The sequence below is a fragment of the Podarcis pityusensis genome (assembly GCF_964106645.2).
Source record: "Podarcis pityusensis genome assembly, chromosome: 4".
NCBI classification, from domain to species: Eukaryota; Metazoa; Chordata; class Lepidosauria; order Squamata; family Lacertidae; genus Podarcis; species Podarcis pityusensis.
The window spans coordinates 23045494-23067652 of NC_138027.1; the positions used below are offsets into that span (position 1 = coordinate 23045494).

A 22159-nucleotide genomic window follows, 5' to 3' on the forward strand; every position below is an offset into this window, starting at 1 on the left:
CAATGTTGCCACAGGAGTGAAATTCTGACGCAATCATATATTATACTTAACCACAGTGACCTTGGGTTACAGAGGAGAAGTCAAAACTGGAGACCCTGGTGAAGATTTTGAATCCTTGATGCTGGGTTTCACATCAATTCCCTCAATGTGCCTTCAGGCAATGCTCTTAACCTCTTGTCTACTATTTCCTCATATATGGGTTGAGGCTGCTGGGAGGATGAGCAAATATAAAATATTACTATTTTTTTCTCTTATTTTTTACCAAACTAAGATAAGAAGGGAAGTATCTCTAAAGTTTTCATTGGCATACTTGCTTGGGGGTAAATAGATTAACATTGGCTGTATTTGCAAAAGAAAGAAAAAACCATTTCTTTATGAAAATATAAGCTAACCTATTCAAAATAAAAGAAAACAAATATTAATGCTAGATATTTCATTGCTGGAACAATTCACCACAGACAAAACTAGATGCGATAGTAAAAGTCTGGTCGCAATTGCATGTTCAGTATTAAGTCTTAACATCTGGAAGAACTGACCTCACAGCATGACATCATAATGATATTCTTCACTTGTGGCCCATAGCAACCAATGATGTGACAGGTGGTTTTCACTTGATCATCACCATCAGGTATCTTGCCGAACAAATTCAGAGTAAACTGTGCTGGAGCACCACATATACGAAGATGATGTTCTACATGTCAGCCCAGACTCTGAGCTCTTCATCTGAGGTCCTCCTTCATGTGCCTCCTGTGTGAGAAGTTTGGATGGTGGCAACACAAGCATGGGCTTTCTCTGAGGTGGCTCCCCGCTTGTGGATTGCTCTTCTCAGCGAGACTCACCTGGCACCTTCACTACACAGCTTTAACCGCGAAGCAAAAACATTCCTTCTTTCTCAGGCCTTGGGGTAAGTAAACAATCAATGACCTTTAAAACTGTGTGTGTGGCTTATTGCTTTTGTTTGTTACTATGGTGTGCATTTTTGTGTTTTCATATTGTAAACCACCCTGTGATCTTTGGATGAAGGGTGGCATGGGAATTCAGTAAATAAAAACAAATAATTTTGCTGTAACGTCACTTTAAATAGGCCTATTGTGTTTTGCCAGCAAAATGTTTTAATCTGCAGGACCCTGGATTTATGTTATGTTTCTCCTGGCAGCTACAAATCCAAGCAAATATTGCCACTCAAATAGTAACCGAATCTGCTCAGGCTTTGTATTGAGAATTCCTTTTTCCTTTCAAAGCGTTTGGCCTGGTTGTGTCTGTTTCATCACAGCCAGAGGGTGATGGATATCCCACCTTCCCTCTTAATCTATCACAGTTTCGCAAGTCCAGAATACATTTCACATGTTGTCAGCATGCTGCACCAAGGCTATATACGGTACATTTGCAAGTATGTAATTATCAGCTGGCTGGTAAATTGTTGCCCACCCCTACCCTCCCCTTACATAAAAAACAACACATTTCATTTATAGTGATAGTGCTTAATATTGTGTTTAATCAAATATGATCAATGGTGCCCGCCTGCTGTTGCAGTTGATGTTGATAAATGCACAGGAAGTGTACTTTGAAACAAGGGATGTAAAGTATTTTGTAAGTAATGAGCATCATATTTATTTACATCATATTTGGGATGTAAATTTTGTGTTAGGGGAGGGGTAGTAACTCTGGTGGGGGGACATATTGTGCTCCTTCTGGGGTAGTTTGTCCACCTTTGATCTCTACCCTGCTCTCAGCTCTCACCTGTGGCTCCCAGAAGCTGTCAGCATATGACAACAGCCACACCCTGGGAACGGCTTCGACTGGCCATTTAAACGAAGTGAGGGTAGCCGATGGGTCTCAAATCCATGGTTGAGTTAGGGACTTCCCCTGCATGCAAAGACAGGCTTTGACCAATTGAGCAGACGAGACCAATACTGGGTTCACTGGTCAAGAAGGCACGTGGTGTGGAGGGAAGTGAGGGACAGTTGGGGCTCATCAACCTGGAAAGGTAGCCCATCCAGGAGAAAGAAAACTCTGACCCTAAACATCCGCTGCCTTGTGGGATATCTTCGGGAGAAGGAAAGACTAAGGAGTAAATCCTACACAAATCTGGCATGGAGTCCCCAAGATGGTTGGTTGGCACCTAGTACGCCTCCTTCGGGAAAGTCCTGAAGCCAAGTTGGTGCCAAATGTATTGCTCTGCTTTGCTTTGGACCACATCATCGAGGTCGAGAGGGGGGTCTTGTTGCCTGGGCAGCCCAGGACCTCTATACACACTGGGGAGGTCACTTCAGTGCCCCTAATGCAGTGGTTTGTCTTCACTCCGAGAAACGCATTCCGTTGTCTCTCGAGACAGATGGATGCCAACTATTCGAGATCAGACTTTCCTGCCAGCTATTTCAAAGACCATATTTCTGCCTGCGGAAACTATGAAAGTGAACTTACTTTAGTGGAGATTTCTCAGGCAGTATGCACTAGGGATGTAGCCTTCCCTCTTATTGGTTTTTTTATACCAATACTTTTTTTCCAGCAGAAGAAACACAGTTTGCTTTCCTACAGTGATGGCTGGTTGCCCACAGAGCTAGGGGGGCGGAATGCAGGGAGGCTAACCATAGGTGGCGCCAGAGTCACTGACAGACAGACAACCAGCCCTACTTTGGCCCTCCCTGCAGTTCTACACAAGGGTTTAAGAAGGAGGAAGCCAACCATAGCCAGAGCCACCCCCTGGACTAGTTGTATGTAAGAGCAATTGAACTGGAATGCAATTTCATACCACTGAGGTAGCTCAGTTAATGCATGAAGGGGTTAAGATTGTAGAGTTCTGTTCCTAGACTTGGCTGGGTCATGCCCCCCCCCCTTCTCTGTGAGGAAGTGAAGCTGCTTCTATTCCCATTCTCTTACTCTCTCTCCACACCATGTAACCGACCAAGACGGACATGTCTGAAGTTGGTCCAAGTTCAGACTGCATGATTGAAATACATTCTGCTTGTTGCACACAAGTAATCTACTTATGTTATCCTTGCTGCTGCATGGAGTAACACATGAACCTGACCTTTAGATTTAATAAGTAAAGCTTCTAAGCTTTTCAACAGTGTGTGGCCTGTTCATTGCTAGAGGGGTAGAGAGAGGGGCAAAAGCTTTAAAGCAGACTAAACAGGATATGCAAAAGGGCTGAACAATCTATATTCCACATTTTGCTGCTGCTTAACTGCAAGAGTGTTTTAAACTCTGCTATGGGCTCTGTCCTGCTGGAAAGTGTGCAAAGCCCCACATTTTGAATCTAGACACGGAGCTAATTCTTTTTTAAATTACTCACATATGGGTCAGCTCTATTTCCCACCTACACAGAGCCTTAACCCATGAAACAAGACAAAGGGCAAAACAATTTTAAGCCATTTTAGTAGATCTCCTTGGAAAATCAGGAATGAGTTTTTCAGCTCCCCCTACCACAAATTTTGACACCATCCCAAACTATTACAATGAGAAAGGATAACTAGACATCCCTTCTGGGTTCTTCCATATGCTCAGATAAACATATGGTATGTAGGCTGCATTGAGCCCACCAAACAACATTCCCCTCCCCTGGCTCAGGAAGTCTTTGCTAAAATGATGAGAATCTTAGCATGCCATGTTTCTGAAGCCTCACATTTTCAAGGAAAGGGCATGAAGCAACTGGTGCTAGGATTACAGCCTTTCACCCTCAGCCCAGAAGACCCCTGTTGCTTTTGATAGGCGGGTGTTTCACTGGCTGTTGTTCTGTCACTCTAGCAAAGCAACTTAAACCATTCTAGGCAGGTTTAAGTAATACAAAAAGGGAAAGCAGAGGTGAAGAAGGGTAACAGAAATGAGACGCAATTGTACCAGAGGGAGCTGCGAGGGAAAGAGAAGGAGCCACTGTTTTGCAATCTGAAAAGATAGATGGGGACTCAGTTCACATGTACACAAAACAATTTTAGACTTTCAGTTATGGATAAATGACTGGTAACGTAACTTGTGAGCCAAGTGCTGTAAATACCTTGTAACTGCACCATCCCCTACATACTGATTGCTGTGTTCTGCAGGAGAGAGCATCCTGTAGATACCACCCTATAATAGAATCATAGAGTTGGAAGGGACCACAAGGATCATCTAGTCCAACCCCCTGCAATACAGGAATCTTTTGCCCAACATGGGGCTCAAACCCACAACCCGGAGATTAAGTGTCTCATGCTCTACTGCCTGAGCTATCCCAGCTTCAAGGTGTCCTTTGTGAAAACTGGGCCTTTAGGGTGGTGGCACCTACTCTTGGGGACTCGCTCCCATTGCACATTAAACAGGCGTCTCCTCCATTGGCTCTTTGGTACCTGCTAAAGGTGTTCATTTTCCAACAAGCCTCCAAAAATCTTTATCCCAGTTGCTATCAGTTCTGGATCTGAGTTTATTTTATGCATGTGTTGCTCTTTTAAACTGTTTATGTTTACAGTTTTGTTTTGTCTTTTTAAAAAAACACACGCTGTTTTTATTTGCAATTATTTTTAAGTTTTTATATATGTTAATTCATCTACAGGTGTCATTATATTGCAAATTTCTCCAAGCCACCCCAAGGGAAGAGGAGAGGAGCAGATTGTTTAAACCCAGAAGTCTTTATAACAGCAATTGAAGATGGATGTCCCAACCTCCTCATCATAATCACTGAACCAGAGGATGACCGGACATGGATCATCCTCAATATTACATGGATAACTTCCAAGTCATCCTCAGGAATATCCAGCAATGGTGTGGGGACTCTTGTGTGACTGCAATTTATTTCTATGAGGACTGCAAAGAAAATTATTTATGAATTGTGCTCTCTATTTTCAAAGGAACGTCTCATTCTTTGAAGAGATAAACATGAAAAGTCACCAAGAAGAATGCCATTTGCCCAGCAGTTTTCATCCCAGCAACTTTACAGCAAAAATGTTATATTTATTTCAAAATACACTACTCAATGGATACACATCACCACCAGAGCCCGAACCACCCAAAAAGTTAGCAGCATTTTTTGCAAGTACAAAAATACACATTTATTTCAGAACATATACAATAGCAAAGTTTTATCAATATATATTATACAATCCTAAATACAATTCACAAGGGAAAGAAAAATGTAATATCCAAATTAAACACAATAAGGAGATGCACACGAAACGTGGGAGTTGTAAGTTATAGGAGGGCAGGATTTATGCTTCAATTAAAAATGTCCCTTTTTTTGCTGAAGAAAATGACTTCTCCTTTCCTCTTGATTGTGCATTTTACCACCTCCACTTACACTGAATATTTGCCACAGCAGTGAAAAGAGAGCTGGGGTCTTCAATCCATCTGAGATGGGTGTAGATGCATCAGAGTGCTGTCGTGATGGAGATTTGTGGCGGAAGCCCGCAGAAATGGACACTGGCTGAGATTTGGTTGGCAACTTGATTTGTTGTGGAAGATTTGTGGAAGGTCATGGGGTTATGGGGACTGATGTGGGCAAAGATGATCCAGAAAGCCATAGCAGTGAACAGAGAGATGGTGTTGAGAGCTCATTGAAGACCCTGAAGGGGAGGTGCCCAGGGATAATAAACTCACCCTTGAGCAAATAAGTAGAGGTGGTGAGAGAAGGCAGTTCAATCCATCAGAGATGGGTGTAGCCTGACATGGAGCACAGAGACTCATTTTCAGAGTGGGCCATACGCCTTGGAGCTTTTGGCTGAGCAAAGCAAGGAAGGGGAAGAGGAAGAAAGCTCTTCATTTCCCCCTTCCCCTAAAAGGCAGGCTTCCTCCCTTAATCAAAGTGCTGAACATAGACCCAAGCCAGGTGCTGTCTTCAGCACTGATTGTCAATGGGTCATTGATGGAAACTTAAATGAAACTCTGCCTTAAGAGTGAAACTGCCTTAAAATAAATGTTTAGAATGTACAGGAATGGATCAGAGAAAAACTGAATAGCAAGCACATGTATAATTATTTGCAAGTGCTGTAGAATGAAAAGTTTCTCTTAAGGCAGATGTGATATACAGAATCTGACAATGGGAGGAACAAGAGGAACTTCTTGAGGGTGGACCTGCCAAGGGAGGAGCCAGTTGGAGCTTTGTAATAAACTAGGTGGTTTTCACAACTATTTTTCTTTACTTGCAGGCTTCTGTCATCGTACAGTTTCTGACAGAAAATAAATGGAGATGGTGAGAGAAGGCGGTTTGATCCATCTGAAGTGAGTGTAGATGGATCAGAGTGCTCTCCTGATGGAGATTTGTGGTGGATTTGGGGAGGGTCCTCTGCTTCTGAAATATGACACCATGGCAATCCAAGAGTCATAAAGACAAAATACCAGAGACATTTCCACACTTTCTTGGGGGCCCACCTTGGATTAGGGGTTGGCTCTTTCCCTGGCCTGCGTGAAGAGAGTCTGGAGTGGCCTCCTCACAAAAGCCCTGCTCATCTCCACCCCAGCATGTGGCTAAAAAACAGAGCCTCCACCATGAAAAACTGGACTCTTCCTGCTTGGAGGCTCTTTCCCTTTTTTGAAGAGACACTTCCATTGAACCAAATGCCTTTGAGCTTCAAAAGAGCAATACGATACCATAGCTATGGAGCCCAGAATGACCAAAACTCTGCCTTAAAATCAAGAGTCAAGGATAAGTGTCTAAAGGAAAGGCTGCTGAGCTGCCCAGCTCCCTCAGAAGAACTACTTTCCTGGCATCCAAAGGATCCACTTGTGACTCCAAGGTTATTTTAATGGGACAGTTCTTTTTCTCTTTTCATGGTGGAGGCTCTGCTTTTTAGCCACATGCTGGGGTGGAGACGAGCAGGGCTTTTGTGAAGACGCCACTCCAGACTCTCTTCATGCAGGCCAGAGAAAGAGCCAACCCCTCATCCAAGGTCCAAGAAAGTGTGGAAATGTCTGTGGCATTTTGCTTTTATGACTCTTGGACTGCCATGGTGTCATATTGCGGAAGCAGAGGACGCCCAAATCTGCTGCACCTCATCAGGAGAACACACTGAAAGCGAGTCTGGGTATGTCCTTTTTTGCTGAAGAAAATGACTTCTCTTTTCCTCTTGATTGTGCATTTTACCACCTCCACTTACATTGAATATTTGCCATAGCAGTGAAAAGAGAAGAGTTCCTTGTATTTCTCATCCCAGCTCTGTGAACAGTGAGTTTCCTTGATTCAGGCAGAGTTTCATTTAAGTTTCCATCAATGACCCCCCCCCCCCAATATCCGCCACAAATCTCCATCAGGAGAGCACTCTGATGCATCTTAAAAACGAGATCAAGAGAGCAGGAGTAGGGACTCCATGTTGACCCTGAGTGACACTGATTTGGACCCGCCGGAAGCAGAGGACACCCCCCCCCCAAATCCGCCACAAATCTCCATCAGGAGAGCACTCTGATGCATCTGTAGATTGCATCAGAGTGCTCTCCTGATGGAGATTTGTGGTGGCAGCCCGCAGAAATGGACACTGGCTGAGATTTGGTTGGCAACTTGGCAGAAGATTTGTGGAGATTTGTGGAAGGTCATGGGGTTATGGGGATTGATGTGGGCAAAGACGATCCAGAAAGCCATAGCAGTGAAAAGAGAGATGCATCGAACCGCCTTCTCCCACCACCGCCACTTATTTGCTCAAGGGTGAGCTTATTATCCCTGGGCTCTTCCCCTTCAGGGTCTTCAATGAGTTCTCAACACTATCTTGAGAGCTCATTGAAGACCCTGAAGGGAAAGTACCCAGGGATGATAAGCTCACCCTTGAGCAAATATTCAACTTAAGTGGAGGTGGTGGGAGAAGGCGGTTCGAGAGCATCAGAAATGGGTGTTGATGAATACCCAGACTCACTTTCAGAGTGCTCTCCTGATGAGGTGCAGCGGATTTGGGGATCCTCTGCTTCCAGTAGGTCCAAATCTATGTCACTCAGGGACACCACCTCTTTGCTCCCCTCCTCTTTTTTACTGAGGTTTGCGCAGTCATTCAATTCATTTTCCAAACTGTCGGATGAGGAGTCATGCAGACGAACAGAAGAGAGATCTGCAAGAGGATGAAATAGGTGTCAGCACACCCTCAGGTGTCACTCGCGCCATCAAAAGCAACATAGCTTAATTAAAACATAAGCAGAATTTTATCCACTATTTTGCAGCAGGCGACGTATTTTACCATTCTTAATCTAAATTTGGTCATTCTCACAGCCATCCTGTGATGGTTCAGAACAGAGACAGAGCAGAGTGGACTTGCTGCAGGCTGCTCAGTCAGCTTTATGAGATTTGATCCCAGGAGCCTTGCATCCAGACCACACATTGCCCACTTCCCTGTGCCATACTGTGACCTGGAGTACATATTACAACCACTATGGAGAAGATGCCAAATAGGCTTCCTATGGAGTCCAAGTCAAAATGCTAGATAATCACTCTCATTCTCTCTCCACTTTACTTGTTTTAAAAAAGTTTCTTTTACCTGAACTATCTTCTTGGTTGTCATTTTGGGGCATCATGGCTGCAAAGATGTAATTAATTTCATCCCCAAAAATCCTGCTTCCATTTTGAATCATAAACTCTATGAGGACAGAAGCCTGCAAGCAAAGAAAAATAGTTGTGAAAACCACATAGTTTATTACAAAGCTCCAACTTGGCCCTCCCTTGGCAGGTCCACCCTCAAGAAGTTCCTCTTGTTCCTCCCATTATCACATTCTGTATTTCACATTATATAGCACATCGTTTTTAATTCTGGGGTTGTATGCTATAGACAAATGTGCACTTATGCAAATGCTTCTTTTACAGAAAGCATATAGCTGCATTAGCACGAACGTTTTAAAGCAAATGAGCCTTCCTTCCAGTCCCTGCTGTTTCCTTGGCACAGGACAGGCTCTTTCCACAACGCCTTCCTCTTCTGCTTAGCGCTAGAACATTTCCCTTGCCTGCCTGCCTCCTGTCATCTGTTGTGTGCTCTCATTTCTGTGCCAGTTCTTTTCCTCCCACACAAATCCTCCTAGTTCAACCTGTTTGTTCTAGGCTGCCTCCCAAAGACGGGACTGGAATCTGAAAGTGCCCTATAAGAGTTATTGGATGCATATGGAAAGCAGGGTGGGGTGACTGGTGCGCTTGACTTTAATAGCACCTAGCTAAACGTCTGTGCAGGCATGTCTTTCCAGTTAACAAAAATAACATTTATTCATTTTTGGGGCAAAACAGAGCACAGGAGCCACCACTGGCTTCAGGCAAATGCATGCATTCAACAAAATAATTTGATCCCCTCCTCTTCTTCTTTTTTAAGATTAAAACACTTCAGGCTGCACACTGGAAGCTGCACATTTGGCTACTTGTCCACAAACAAAAACTCCCTGCACAGAGGGGGAAATGTCTTTCTCTCTTCCTCAAATAAAGATTTCTATAAAAATGTTGATTCCTATTTTGTGTGTGGGAGAATATGCACACAAGAAAACTCTCACTGGCTACAGTCGAGACAGAACTTTACTACTTGATTCTGTTAACTTTACAAAAGTGGTCTTAAAGCTAATGACAGATTCATCTAAGCTTCCTGTCTCTAACAGAGACATTAAAAAGAAATGTGCATAGCTTTTGTCCTTTTTGCTACAACAGCACCTTGAAGCTGGGTGCTTGGGGGTGGTCAGTGTCGTGGTGGTGGTAGGATTTCCTGAAGCTGTGCCCCTGCCCACATATTTCTGCTGCTTCTGGTGCCGGTTCACATGGTCCTACTGCCAGCAGAGGTTGCGTTCCTTGCTGCTGCCAGGGGTGGCTGGGTGGAGAAGGCTTTTTGTTCAGTGCTTCCTAGTTGCACCTCCAAAGGTGATTCCAGACAGACGGCAGAAAGCATTACTTCCTATTCCTGACCTCAATCTGAGCCATGCAGTCATATTTCTTGTCCTCACACTAGTGTCTTGTGGGTAGAAGAAACTAGGAAGCACTGAAGAAATTGCTCCAAGCAAGCAGGTAGCGCAAATGGCACCAGGAGTGAGGCAAATTCTTTGCCACTATTTGCATCCCACCTCCCATCTTGCAACTGTGCCTTCCCAGTACAAAAGTTGGAAGGATCATTTTGGCTCATCACAAATCTTCACCGTCTCAGTAATACAGGTTCGTAGTCAACCAAGGTTTACTCAGAGTAGATCCACTAAAATTAATGGACATATTTAAGTGAGGTCCATTAATTTCCATGGGTCTACCTTATGTAAAACTTAGCTGAATACTGCTCACAGGCTCATCTGTTTCTTCAAAAGCAGCTGTGTATGACACCTAGCTCTAGAGGTGATCTCTGAAGAAGGAACAGGGTATGCTATGGTACCAGGTTGGAAACTTATGACGTTCCTCACCACCTCCTCCCAAGTAACGCATCTCACCAGCTTTTTGACCAAGTGCACAGAGCAAGACCAATGAAGTAGGGAAAGTAAAACAGGTAATATAATGGTGGAAAGATGTAAACGCTGGAGCTTAAAAAGCTGGGAAAAATCAGGAGCAAGGGATTTGGGTCTGAACTCACTAAGGTTGCCCTGCCTACACAGCAAATAGCTTAATTTAAAGGCAGACTAACTGCCCTTCTGCCACTTTATGGGAACCTCTAAGCAGAACTGTTTCTTAGCCTACTTTCATGGTGAATTCTTCTTCAGTCCAAGAGTTTGTGGCAGCTGGTAGCCAGAGTAAGCTGGGTCCAATGCACACTGCTAAATTGAACGCAGTCATCTTATTGTCTTCAGACTGCCTTTCTATGCTGTGTAGGACTCCAAACAGGTAACGGAGCAGCATCACATTGGCTCCAGGTAGTTGTTCCATTAGCCTAGCAACACACAAAACACACAGCTCTTCAGAACACAAGACTGTTTGCAAAAATTACACTCAAGACTCTTCCTTCTGCCATTCCCCAGCCTAGCTATGCCAATCTGGAGCCCACTTCATGGTAAGTGGAAATCCACAAAGTAAATAAATTTCCCCACATTCTATTTTAAAGCACGGAGATCTGCACCGTATATCTTCTTTCCTGCATGCCATGAACAGGTGAGAATATTGACCAGGGGACCAAAATGGAATGCTGAACAATCAAATCTAAATTTATAAGCTTGTCTGCAACAAGAACTGCACCTCAAACATTCTGCTTTTTTCTGGGTATTCATTTTTGGAAGCAGCACAGGAGGTTACGCAAACAATTCTACCTGTGGGTGCTTTTTATCTTCTCTTCATCGTTCCCTTCATCCATTAAGGAAACCCACTGATCACAGAGCTGGGATGAGAAAACACTGCCGGGGATATTACGCAAAAAATCCTGAGGAAGAAGGAAGAAAAGTATGGATGAGCAACCATTTGTGGGGGACTGTTTTATAAGAAGTAAACCATGGAATTCCTGGAACAAAATCCCTGTAGATCATATGATTGTCTGCTAGTGCATCATTGAACAATTTTGGTCCTGTCTGAACCATTTCGATTGCTATGGATGGATTTGAATCATTTCTCACAGAGTAAATGAAACAGTAGCTAATTACTTCATAATGCTAAGAACAGCCCTGCTGGACCAAAGGTCTGTCTAGCCCAGCATTCTGCTTGCACAGCGGTCAACCAGATTCCTATGGGAAGCTCATGAGCGGGGCATGAGTGCAACAGCACCTCCACTGGTTTGAGACTGAAAAAATTCATCTGTTATCAGCCAGTGCAGAATAACAAACAAAATGTTGTCTCAAAGTCCAACGCAGCCAGGGTAGCCTTATGCAGTGCAGCACCTCTTAGCCCAACCAACCTCTGAGGCTTACTACACAAATCTATTTGGATAGCCCCTTTGAGCTCCTTGGAAGAAGGGCAAAATTCCAAAGGAGCAAATAAAACATCTCCTTATGTATTAAAGAAAGGGTGACCAATGCAGTGCCCTCCAGCATGGCCAGGGATGATGGGAGTTGGAACCCACAACATCTGGAGGGTGTCATGGTGGCTACTCCTTCTTTCATGCATCAGCATGTGTTTGGCATCAAACACCTGCATTTTGAAACCTATCCCATCTGAAGTTATTCTGTGGCCCCAGTTATCCCAGCTTACTCTCCCACGAGTAGCTCATTCCATTTACTAAAATTTCTTTTAATCTAGACACCACCACATTCCATTAACGAACATGCTGAAAGCCACCAGGAGGCTCTATGATAAGACACTTGCTCTGATTTCTCTCTCTCTCCTTACTAAGATGTTACATTTTCTTTGAAATTCCTAACAAGGTTTGTTTTCTTTTTTTGAAAGCCCTGTAAAAGCACAGGACCGGGCAGGAATTTCTTTACCATCCTGGCCTCCCATCGCTGCACTGTGGACCTGCCAATAGAGGAGAGTAAGAGATCTACCATGGCCACAACAGAAGGCTAAAGGATGGCTCAGTTATGGAAGAGCAGATCTGAATTGGCTGCCCAGAGGAAATCCTATTCTTGAGTCCAAAAATAGTTCAAGAATGACCATAATCCAATTGTTGATAAGATCAACACAGATGACTATTTTGGAAGTCTAACTTGGTTCAAAAAAAGAAACATCCTAGGCTACAGAATCCATAACATAAATCTTAAGAGGGTGGCAGAGGGGATGAAGGAGGACAAATGCCTGTCTACCTTAAGCACAGAGGCTATCACCAAAATGGACTCGCTGAGTAAGTTCACTTCAGCTCCCGAATCAAGCTTCTCCTTTAGCTCTCTGCAAGATTTTGCACTTGCAGAACGTCGGAAAATGCCCTCAGTGAAAGGCCCCTCTTGGTTCAGGAAAGAAAGCATGTCCTGTTAAAGAAAGAGAAATATATATATGCATATTTAGGGTTGCCATATGTCCTATTTTTCCAGGACACGTCCTCTTTTTCCCAGGTATGTAAAATGAGTCGTCATAGATAATCTCAAAAAAACCCCAAAGGGATTCTACTGAAGTTCAGTCACTAGTCACTGAATGTATGGGATACTTACAAAGATTGGCTTGGGCAGCTTGTCTGGCAGAGGGTGTCCAAATAGCTTCCCTTGGGCAGACGTTGGGGAAGGAGGAGCTTCTGCACCCCGCCAGAAGGCCCAATTTATAGTGGATCTTTTCCTTTTAAGTGGCTTTTGGCTACACTCTGCAAGGAAAGAAAGAGGTTTCTTGTTACACTACACCACACACATTCATGTCATATCCTTTATTTCCTTCTCTTTAGTAGTTGTGATGAACCAACCGTCTTCTGTTTGGCACCCACACTATATAGTAACGTGCATGGGTTTAAGAGGAATTCCTAGAAATGTGTTTAGCGATGGCTGCATTCATACGATGAAGGGCATATTTTAAAAATCCAGCTCACTAAGGCCTTCTCCAGATGGCTATTTTGCAGCTACATTCTGCAACATGCTCTTGACACAAAAATATTGCATTAGGATTAGATTTATTCACATTTATTCTGCTATACCTCCCCAATGCTACAACAGTAGTACTGTTGGGGGGGGGTGTTTAGTGCAATACAAGTGGGATCAACCCCGCTACCTCAAATATTTGTGGCATGAATAGTTATGGTATTTCAGTAGGAAATTACAGGGCATGCACTTATTGCAAACAAAGCATATGACCTCCCCAAAACTTTTGCAGGTGAAGGTCCATGTTGCTTTCCCTTCATGGGGGAAGGAGCACAGAAAGTCTACTTATGTCCAATGTAACTGTACAAAAAGACAACCGCTTCTGATTGAAGCTTTAAAGTTCTGATAGTGCGCAGAATTTCAAACGCATGTACCTCCTCCAGCTCTAGCCACAAACCCTTCCATTTCTCAAAGCCACCATCTTGGGAGTGTATATAATCTAAAAGGCAGACTAGAGACCCATCAAATAAAGAAATATAATAATAATAAAAAATGGCAGTGAGATCATTAGAACCAAAATGGTTCCCCATCCCTGGCCATGTTATACAGCAAAATATTGATCATGCAATATTACCCTATATGAGTTCAGGCAGGTGAAAATTGTTTTTGTTCATGTAATTACAGAAGTTCGCTTTAACTATGGGACTGGGAAGAATACTTTTAGCTAAAAGCTTAAAAGTCAGCAGTACTTGACTGAAAAATGTACTTTGTTTTAAAGCCTGTTTGGCTGGCGAATTCTTTCCACAAAACATTCAGTGATGTAAAAATGAAAACAATACCAACTGCATAGCAGCCTGGTGAAAACTATCACTGCTTGGCTTGCTTTTGAATGCAAACTTCGGGGTAGGAGTTCTTTGCTTAATTGTCTTTCCAAACCATGAGATCTAGAAACTTAACCATTCAGGAATCTGATGCTGCACTGGATGGCAATGTCAGCAATCACCTTTCTGGAGCCTAAGGCCTCCAGACTCAGCAACCAGCTGCGCCCTCTGTGTTACCATGGCTGCTGGCCAGAGGAGAGAACAGCAGTAGCAGTTATCTTCTTGGAACCAGAAGCAGTTGACGTAACCCCAAGTTCACGAAGGCCCTGCTGATTTTCAGTAAGTTTGCATCAGGCAGATACTGTAGATATGTATAGCAGCGTTATGATGTGGGCAGCTTCACTTTCAACCCCTTTCCTATGTGCAGCTGCTTAACACTTTATAAGTTAAAACCAGCATTTGAAGAGAATGGGGGAAGCTGCGTAGGCAAGAGAAGACAAATGTAGTTTGCATCAATGTAACTGGCATGAAATCGATCCAAAAATACTGGGTTGTATCCAACATTACAGCTCTACTTGTGCAGCAGACTTCTGTGTTTCTTCAGTTACTAAGATTTGAGACCAAATGACAGTGCTCAGTTGCCTTGTAAGAGATGGCTATATAAGTACTTGGAGGGCAGACCCTCTGCAATGATAAAATACATCACACTGATTGTTAGCAATATCAATTTAAAAGATTGTGTGGAGAAGCGAATGTTGGGACATCTGCCCATGAATATTGAGGGGGTGGTGGAAACCTGCTCAGAAAGGAAAGGCTTCTTTTACACAGAATGGTTTGGATATATTTTTGTACTCAAGTTGTGACTTGGCCAGTTGACTGTGTCAAAAAACAGAGCTGTAGAGTGTCTGCCTTGCAAGGCAATGCACATCCATTTTGGAAGCAACTGTCAATCTAATTCCTATGCAAACGTATTTCACACTGCTGGTGAATTCTGGAAAGCCTGGGCAGCTGCCATATGGCATCTCAGCAGGCAGAAAAGATGTCCAGAAGGAAGTACAATGAGACAAAGGAAGGTCAGGTTCTGTAACAAAAGCCAAAGACATCTGCACTAACATTTTTAAAAATAACAACCCACTTCTATATGCAGCTCCCAACAGCCTCCTACTGATGTTTGTTTGTTTTTTATATATAAAAAAAAACAGATCAACATCTGCAGCAATGATGCAGCAACAGACAATTCTCTGGATTCTGAACTGCTAACTTTTAAGAATTGTAGAGGCTAAAGATAGCAAAGATATACAACCACTTCACAAAGCAACAAAGCTGGGAGTTTCAGACGCTTTGCTCAGATTCTTAAGTTTCTAGCCATCATTGTTTCTAGAAAAATTAATGAATATATGCACATCCGGTAAGGTTTACTGAGCAATGCTTCTTATTGTAGCACTGAATAACCACAAGGGGGTGCTTCTGTTGCCAAATAACTCCGCAGAGAACAGAGAACAAACTCCTGATGAACACAGAAGAACAGGATCTACATTTTTCGGCCTGGCAGGAAGTGTCTGCCCAGACCAGATGGAAAAGATAAGCTATAAAGGGTCATAATATGAATGTGGATAAGAAGGGGCAGTGTGTGGATGCAACAGAGATACTGGAGGTTCAGAGAAGCATTATATGAAGCTTGAATGTGGAAATTATCGCCACTCCAAACAAAATAAAGAAGAGAATCTGAAAGAGGTCTTTGTAGAGGTCATAAGAGAGGCTAAATTTGGAAACTACTTCCGCTTTCACAAGTAGGGTGCCCTGGTCAATGCACTTGGGGCATTTTGCTGACTGTGATGGGTAAGAGAATAAACATGTCCTTTATACTTGCAAAGTTGCTTCAGAAATAACAAACCATGTGGAAGGAGCCTGGGCAGGAGGGCAGAGGAGGCAGGTGTCTTCTGTGCCTGGAACAGCTATGCTATAATACACTCGCTTACATTAGATAGTGGCATTACATTCTGTTACGCAAAAACAATGCAAAGCTGTAGTGCTGAAAACAGTAAGCAAAGTCTTCTATGTATTGTTGAGTGCAACTCCAATCTCTAAGCAGCAAGAAAGTGCTGAGGCGCCTGTGCTTACCCAGGGTTCAGTTTCCATGGAATTATGGTCAGTGGAGACGGTGGTGTCTTTAGGATATATGGTTTCATTTACCCACATACACAACCTGAGCACAGGCTGAAGGAGCTCGTAGTGTCAACACCCCAACAGATCCTGCTTCCCCACCAGGTTTCCAGGAAAGCCCCTGCAGCCACAGTTTGGGATCAGCACAAAGCAAGACATGCTTCTGTGTCCCCAGCTTTCAGTTTCAGCCAAATTCTTATACACACAACTCTCTCTTGCACAGCCCCGCCCCCTTGTCCTATAGTTCTCCATCCTAAAATGATGGTAGCATCCAGTCAGGTGAGATGGGAAATGGTCCATCCATTCATCTCTACGGCAACAGAGCCACCTCTTTGGATATAGTAAATAGCAGTACATAACTGGCCAATCAAAGCCATTATCTTAACAAAGGAACTGTTTTGGCTGGTTCAGCAGCCTCTCCCACAAGATTATAAACAGGTCCTGGATGGGACCCAGCGTCTCATCCAGACTGCCCCACTCACGAAATTCATAACTGGAAGCTTATCTAGCATTTCATCTAGCAAACAAGCTTCCCCACCATGACTGAAAGTGGGGAAAGGAGAGAGGTGTTGGTGGGGGGCTAAGCAAGAGAAGTGAGTGGCTGCGTTCACCACTGGCTCCGGCTCTGGCCAGAGTCTGTAGGCAGCCCTTGACAGCTTACATCTGAGGGAGCGCAGTTCTCAAAAGAAGCCCATTCCCTCCTGTAGGCCAAAGTCATAGGAAGTAACAGTGAGAAGCTCAACAGGAATCCCATGGGAACTGCATGGGCATTCCAGACCACCTTCCAGAATCCTCCTCTGCAAATGTTCAGGAGTTCCTCAACTCACAAAAAAGAGGTCCCAGAAGCCACAACCTCTGATGCAACACTGCAAGGAGAGAGTTCAAATGTGCAGTCCACCCTCCATTCACCCCCCCTCATTTTAAGAAGTTTACTTGCCCAAGGCCCTCAAGAGGAGACCAGATATGTGAATTGATGATATATAAATAAATTGCAAAAGTATGGATAAATCATTCAGGTAAGCCTTGAGAAATGTTCACTTATGGAAAAAACAGCGGAAAAAGGGACAACTAGACCCAATGTGTTCTCTCTTTAAGCCAAGGAGGCCTTCTGAAGCTGAAGTATGATTGCTTTGAACAAAAGCTCTAGTCATTCACAAGCACAGACTCTATAATGAAGAAATCTGGCCATTTCCTTGCGAGCTTTGGTTGGCTTCACGTGAGCTTTGGTCTAATAAGAAACGAATTCTTAAAATACCTCCACTTCCACCTAACCCTGGAGTAAGAAGTTTGTTTGGCACGACCCCCTGTCTAGCATGCCCCTGTGCTTCCTTTTGCCCATTCTCCAGGATGGATGCTGGCTTGTTACCACACAGAGTTAATCTGACAAATGTTCTCTGAACGAAGCTTCTGTAAGCAGAGAGACTCACCATTCAGCTCATGGCCAGTGGCCAGGCGCCTTGGCTTGATTACAAACTGGCACTGGCGCTCACGGGGCAGCTGCTCAATTAGGATGGCCTCCTGAACTTCCAGAGGGCAGACGCAGTCCTTTGATTCCTGGGTCTGAGGCAAAGTGTCACGAATGTGGCTCATTTTAATTCCAAATGGATACTCGTGTCCTTAGCAAAGAAAGAGGAAGAGGGTTTAATTTTCACCGAGTGGCGGTCAGGCAACGAATGAGCACCTCCCAAAGATGCTGCAATGATATTTATTATCTCTTTAAAAACAAACAAAGAAAGAAAACACACAGCAGCCTCGGAATAAATGCTCTCTACCAGACTTACACTACACTATGATCTCCGTGCAATGTTTATTTTGATAAGCCTCAATATCTCTTCTCCCTAATTTCCCGAAACCTTAGCTAGCAGTTTGGTGCTCATTTTACTCGCCTGATTTTAGACTGCTGCAGCATGGCATGTCCCCAGGTTGGGGTTCCCTCTCCTCCACTGTATTCCTCGTTTTCACTCTCCTGGCCTCAATAGTCAGTCACCATTACATGGGCACTGAACACATTCAACTGTCCTTGGGCTGCTTTGGGTCCCAAGCCTTTAGGGTTTATCTAAATATTTCTTTCCCCTACTTTGGCAAACTTCAGGGTTCTCCCAAGCCTGCTGTTTTGGCTGCATAAGCCAAAACATCAGAAATAGAGGGAAATGAAATTTCCCATACACGTGCATTTTGGCACCGGCCAGCCAAAGAATGTGTTTCTGGTGGCCCAGTTGACCGGATGAAGCTTCAACATAGGGCTCCTTACCCGTTGCTGCAGAGATGGGGAGACTGGGGTCATACTGGCTGGGGCTGGAGGGAATTGGGAGCTGAGCCACATCTGGAAGGCACCAGGTTCTGCATCCAACTTGACAGTCTTTCAACTATTTAAATAGTCTTTCAACTATTCAAATCTGAAGCTCTTCCACAAGTTCTTAGTTTAGCTTCTTTTTCCACTTACTTCCATCTTTCCCACCACAAGACCTTCTTGTACCCTTTAAGACAAGGTGCTGTCCTCAGGTGCAATAGAGGTCACTGTTCCACCACCAGTGCTGAAATAATACCTAACTGGCAGTCCTATAAACTTCGGCATCTGGAATTGGGAGAGGTGAGGAATGCTATCTTGTCTGTTTCCCCAGGCACCCAAATGCATTTAAATAGTGCTATTTTACTAGAAAAAGAGGTGCTGGAACTCAATTTGAACATCTCCCTTTTTTATAATAGCAATGACGCCCACCTGAGAGGTGCCCAATCTGATTTCTGGCAGGTTCAGGCTGAAAAAAAGCCCTTCCTCTAAATTACATTTCTACCTCGCCTTTTATCCAAGGAGCTTAAGGTGCCATACATTGACCTTCACCTTCACAACAACTATGGTAGGCTAGGTTGAGAAAACATGACTGACCCAACATCACCCAGTGCACTTCATGGCTGAGTGGGGATATGAACCAGGATCTTCTGAGTCCTAGCCCAATGCTTTAGCCACTACACTACACTGCCCTGGTCTGGATCTGAGTATAGATCTGTCAACTGCTACTAGCCATGGTAGCTAAATGGAACCACCATGTAGACAAACAAGTGGGGGTGGTTGTGAGGCTGCTTGGGAGCTTCCAGGTGCATCTGTCTGGCCACTGCTGAGTTGCACAGAGAAGTACATTTCAGATCACGACAAATATGAACAGCCGAGGCACTTTATGGCTCCAAAAGGAAAAGGAGATATTCCAAAATTAATTCAAACACATCCTGTCTAATGCTGGAATAGCACGCTTGATCACTTCTGTGAAATTTTGCAGAGGATTAATCGTTTAAAATGTACTTGGAAGCTATGAAACCGGAAATCTGTTTGTGGGTGTAATGGGAATCGGAGAACAAAGCTGAAGTAACAAGGGCCACCAATTTGGCTTCTGATCTGCATCTGTGCAACTCCCACTGCAAATCAAGTCGAGATGGAAACAGGGCTCTGGGTAAGCTTCTGGGGGGATGTAAAAAAGGAGTATCACTTTAGTATCTGGCACAGTTTTAATAAGAGACAATTATGTTCTAACTTTCAGGGGAAGAGATTCTGTGAGCTCAACGTCCTTCCATCTGCTTTTCATGACTGTTCCTGATATTTTGCACCAACAGATATAGAATTAAAGAACACGTGCAGAATCTAAGAAGACAAATGGGTATCTTTCTCGATTAAAATGTCCAGGTTATTAGTAATCAAGCAGTACTACTATTATTAAGAGCCTGTAACTACAATAGCTCTTAACTGCAAGGGTGGGGGGAGGATGCTTGGATTTCATTGGTCAATTATTTATCTTTAGTGATGTACTGGCAAACACACCACCATCCTAGACATTTTTACCTACCTAGTCTGCAGAAACAAAGAAGTGGATCTAGACCTGCATTACTATCCGTAGGCCTGTGCCTCATGTAAGTTGGTTGTCATCTTCAACTGAAAAGGACTAGCCACCCGCCCAAGGGAACTTTAATGGACTGATGCATATATTTCATATTTTAAATCCCAAATGGAGAACACCATAAAAATCGCTGGCTCTCCACAACCAAACGTGTGCAAGTAAGGATTGAAGAAGAATCCTTCCGGGGGCGGCGCGAACGGCAATGGCGGTCCTCTTCTGAACGGGAGAGGAGGCTCCGCAGACAACGGGTCGTCCGCTACGGCGAAGCGGAGACCCTTTTCGGAAAACCCCAGGCAGCAAGAGCCTGGGGTCTTGAGGCTCGGTGGGCGCCTTGAGCGACCCTCCAAGCGCTAAAGGAACCCCGTAAGGGGCTCCGGAGCGTGGAGGGGGGTTGCGGCGCTGAGAGCTGTTTCACAGTCTGTGGAGCGAAGCCGCGCTGCTGCTGCCGGTGAGCGCTGATCCCTTTTCCTGTCAAATTACGGATCCGGACGAAAAGCAACTTATTCGTGAGTAAAAGACTGAATCACTTGAAATTAGTGACTTCAAAGGAAAAATCTAAATTGGCTTGAACTTGGCTGAAAGCGGAGAGACGTGGAAACAGGAAGTCCGTCTTCCGCAGCCATTGAACTTGAAAAAAGCAATCAGCTGGAGGAGTGGAGGCTGAAAGAAAGAGATTCTAAACTTTACAGATCTAAGCATCTATTGAACTTGCAATTTAAAGTAAAGACTTTAAGCTAAAGATTTGGGACTATTACTTGCACTTGATTTTCCTCCTTTTATTGGATTATAAATTAGAAGGTGAAACCCAGAGTCAGGAGCTGCCTGAGCGTTAAGAGATTGAGCTGTCAGTACTGCAGATTTGGATACTGTATATTGGAACTTGCAACAATCTGAGGGTATTGAGACCTTTTAAATTTGAAACATTCTTTTTGGAGATAAATAAGCACTGTCTGTAACAAAGTGACCATTTATAAACTCTGCTAAAAATTTGTATCTGAAGGTTCTTGGACATTAAATTAGACTCTGAAAGACATTTTAAGCTCCCTCTAGAGGATTGGATTAAAACAGTGACTTTACATGTACATTTTACTTTCGATTCCCTTGTTGTTTGCTTGCTCTGGGCCTTTCCATTCCCATGGGAATAACTCAGTGTGACCTTGACTGACAGATAACGTTGGAATGAGTGGCACAAGAAAAAGAGGGAGAGTTAGACAAACAACTTTAACAACTCTAACCTCAGCCTCGCAGACACGTAGATCATCTGTACCTACTTTGCCCTCAGAAGTAGAAGTTGAAGAAGTTGCCTTGTCACAGGCAAAAGAGGGAGAGGGTGAAGCAGAGCAGTTACAATTGGAAGACATGGCCTCAGGAGTATCTGTTTCTGTTCTAGACAAAATTTTTGAAAAATTGGAAGCTTTGGACAAGAAAGTAGATGTGCAATCAGCAAAGATTGACAAAAATACAGAATGTCTAAATAAACTAACCATACAAGTGGTACAGAATACACAAGCAATTGGACAATTAACGGAGGCCTCAGCAGAAAATCGGAAATTGGCTGAGGACACCAGACAAAAATTGGAAAATTTAGAGCAAGAGGTAAGACCACTCACTAAACAAGTTGGGGAACATCAGATTTATCTTTCTATGATAGAACTGCGAAATCGTGAGAATAATTTGAGGATTAGATCAGTACAAGAGGCAGAAGAAGGAAATCTAACTGAGTTTTTGACCAAAGAATTCTCCAAGTTTTGGAATTTGGAAGAAAAGGACTTTAAAATTGTGTCAGCTTTCAGACTTGGAAGATTCATAAAGAAGGAGAGGCCCAGAGACTGTTTGATAACATTGAGATCAAAGGAGGAAAGGGATAAGATTTTGGGCCTACACTTCCGAAAGTCACTGGAGGTTTTGGATAGAAGAATTGAAATTTATAAAGATATCCCAAGACAACTGCTGGATCTTAGAGCCGCCTATTCTGAACTTGCTAAACTATTAAGGAGCAACGCAATTCCATTCAGGTGGGAATTTCCCCAAGGAATATCTTTTACC

The 22159-nt window shown here is 43.6% G+C and overlaps 1 protein-coding gene and 1 long non-coding RNA gene across 5 annotated transcripts in view; one reads left to right on the plus strand and one right to left on the minus strand.

Moving 5' to 3' along the window:
* The first annotated feature begins 579 nt into the window (after nt 1-579).
* On the plus strand, nt 580-5145 carry LOC308475403. The gene is made up of 2 exons (XR_013985149.1): nt 580-904; nt 4526-5145. It is a non-coding gene; the product is annotated as an uncharacterized lncRNA (long non-coding RNA).
* A 2480-nt stretch (nt 5146-7625) lies between these two features.
* Nucleotides 7626-22159, minus strand: part of ARHGAP20 (Rho GTPase activating protein 20) — an 82847-nt gene continuing 68313 nt past the window's right edge. For 3 of the 4 annotated variants that reach the window (XM_081002109.1, XM_081002111.1, XM_081002112.1), the window contains exons 9-15: nt 17657-17845; nt 12892-13037; nt 12550-12711; nt 11128-11237; nt 10565-10754; nt 8421-8535; nt 7626-7997 (exon numbers count right to left, since the gene is read on the minus strand). In XM_081002109.1, coding sequence (XP_080858235.1) covers nt 7738-7997; nt 8421-8535; nt 10565-10754; nt 11128-11237; nt 12550-12711; nt 12892-13037; nt 17657-17845 — 1172 coding nt within the window. In that variant the 3' untranslated portion in view covers nt 7626-7737. The remainder of the gene's footprint in view (nt 7998-8420; nt 8536-10564; nt 10755-11127; nt 11238-12549; nt 12712-12891; nt 13038-17656; nt 17846-22159) is intronic. The other variant, XM_081002110.1, reaches the window with a different exon arrangement.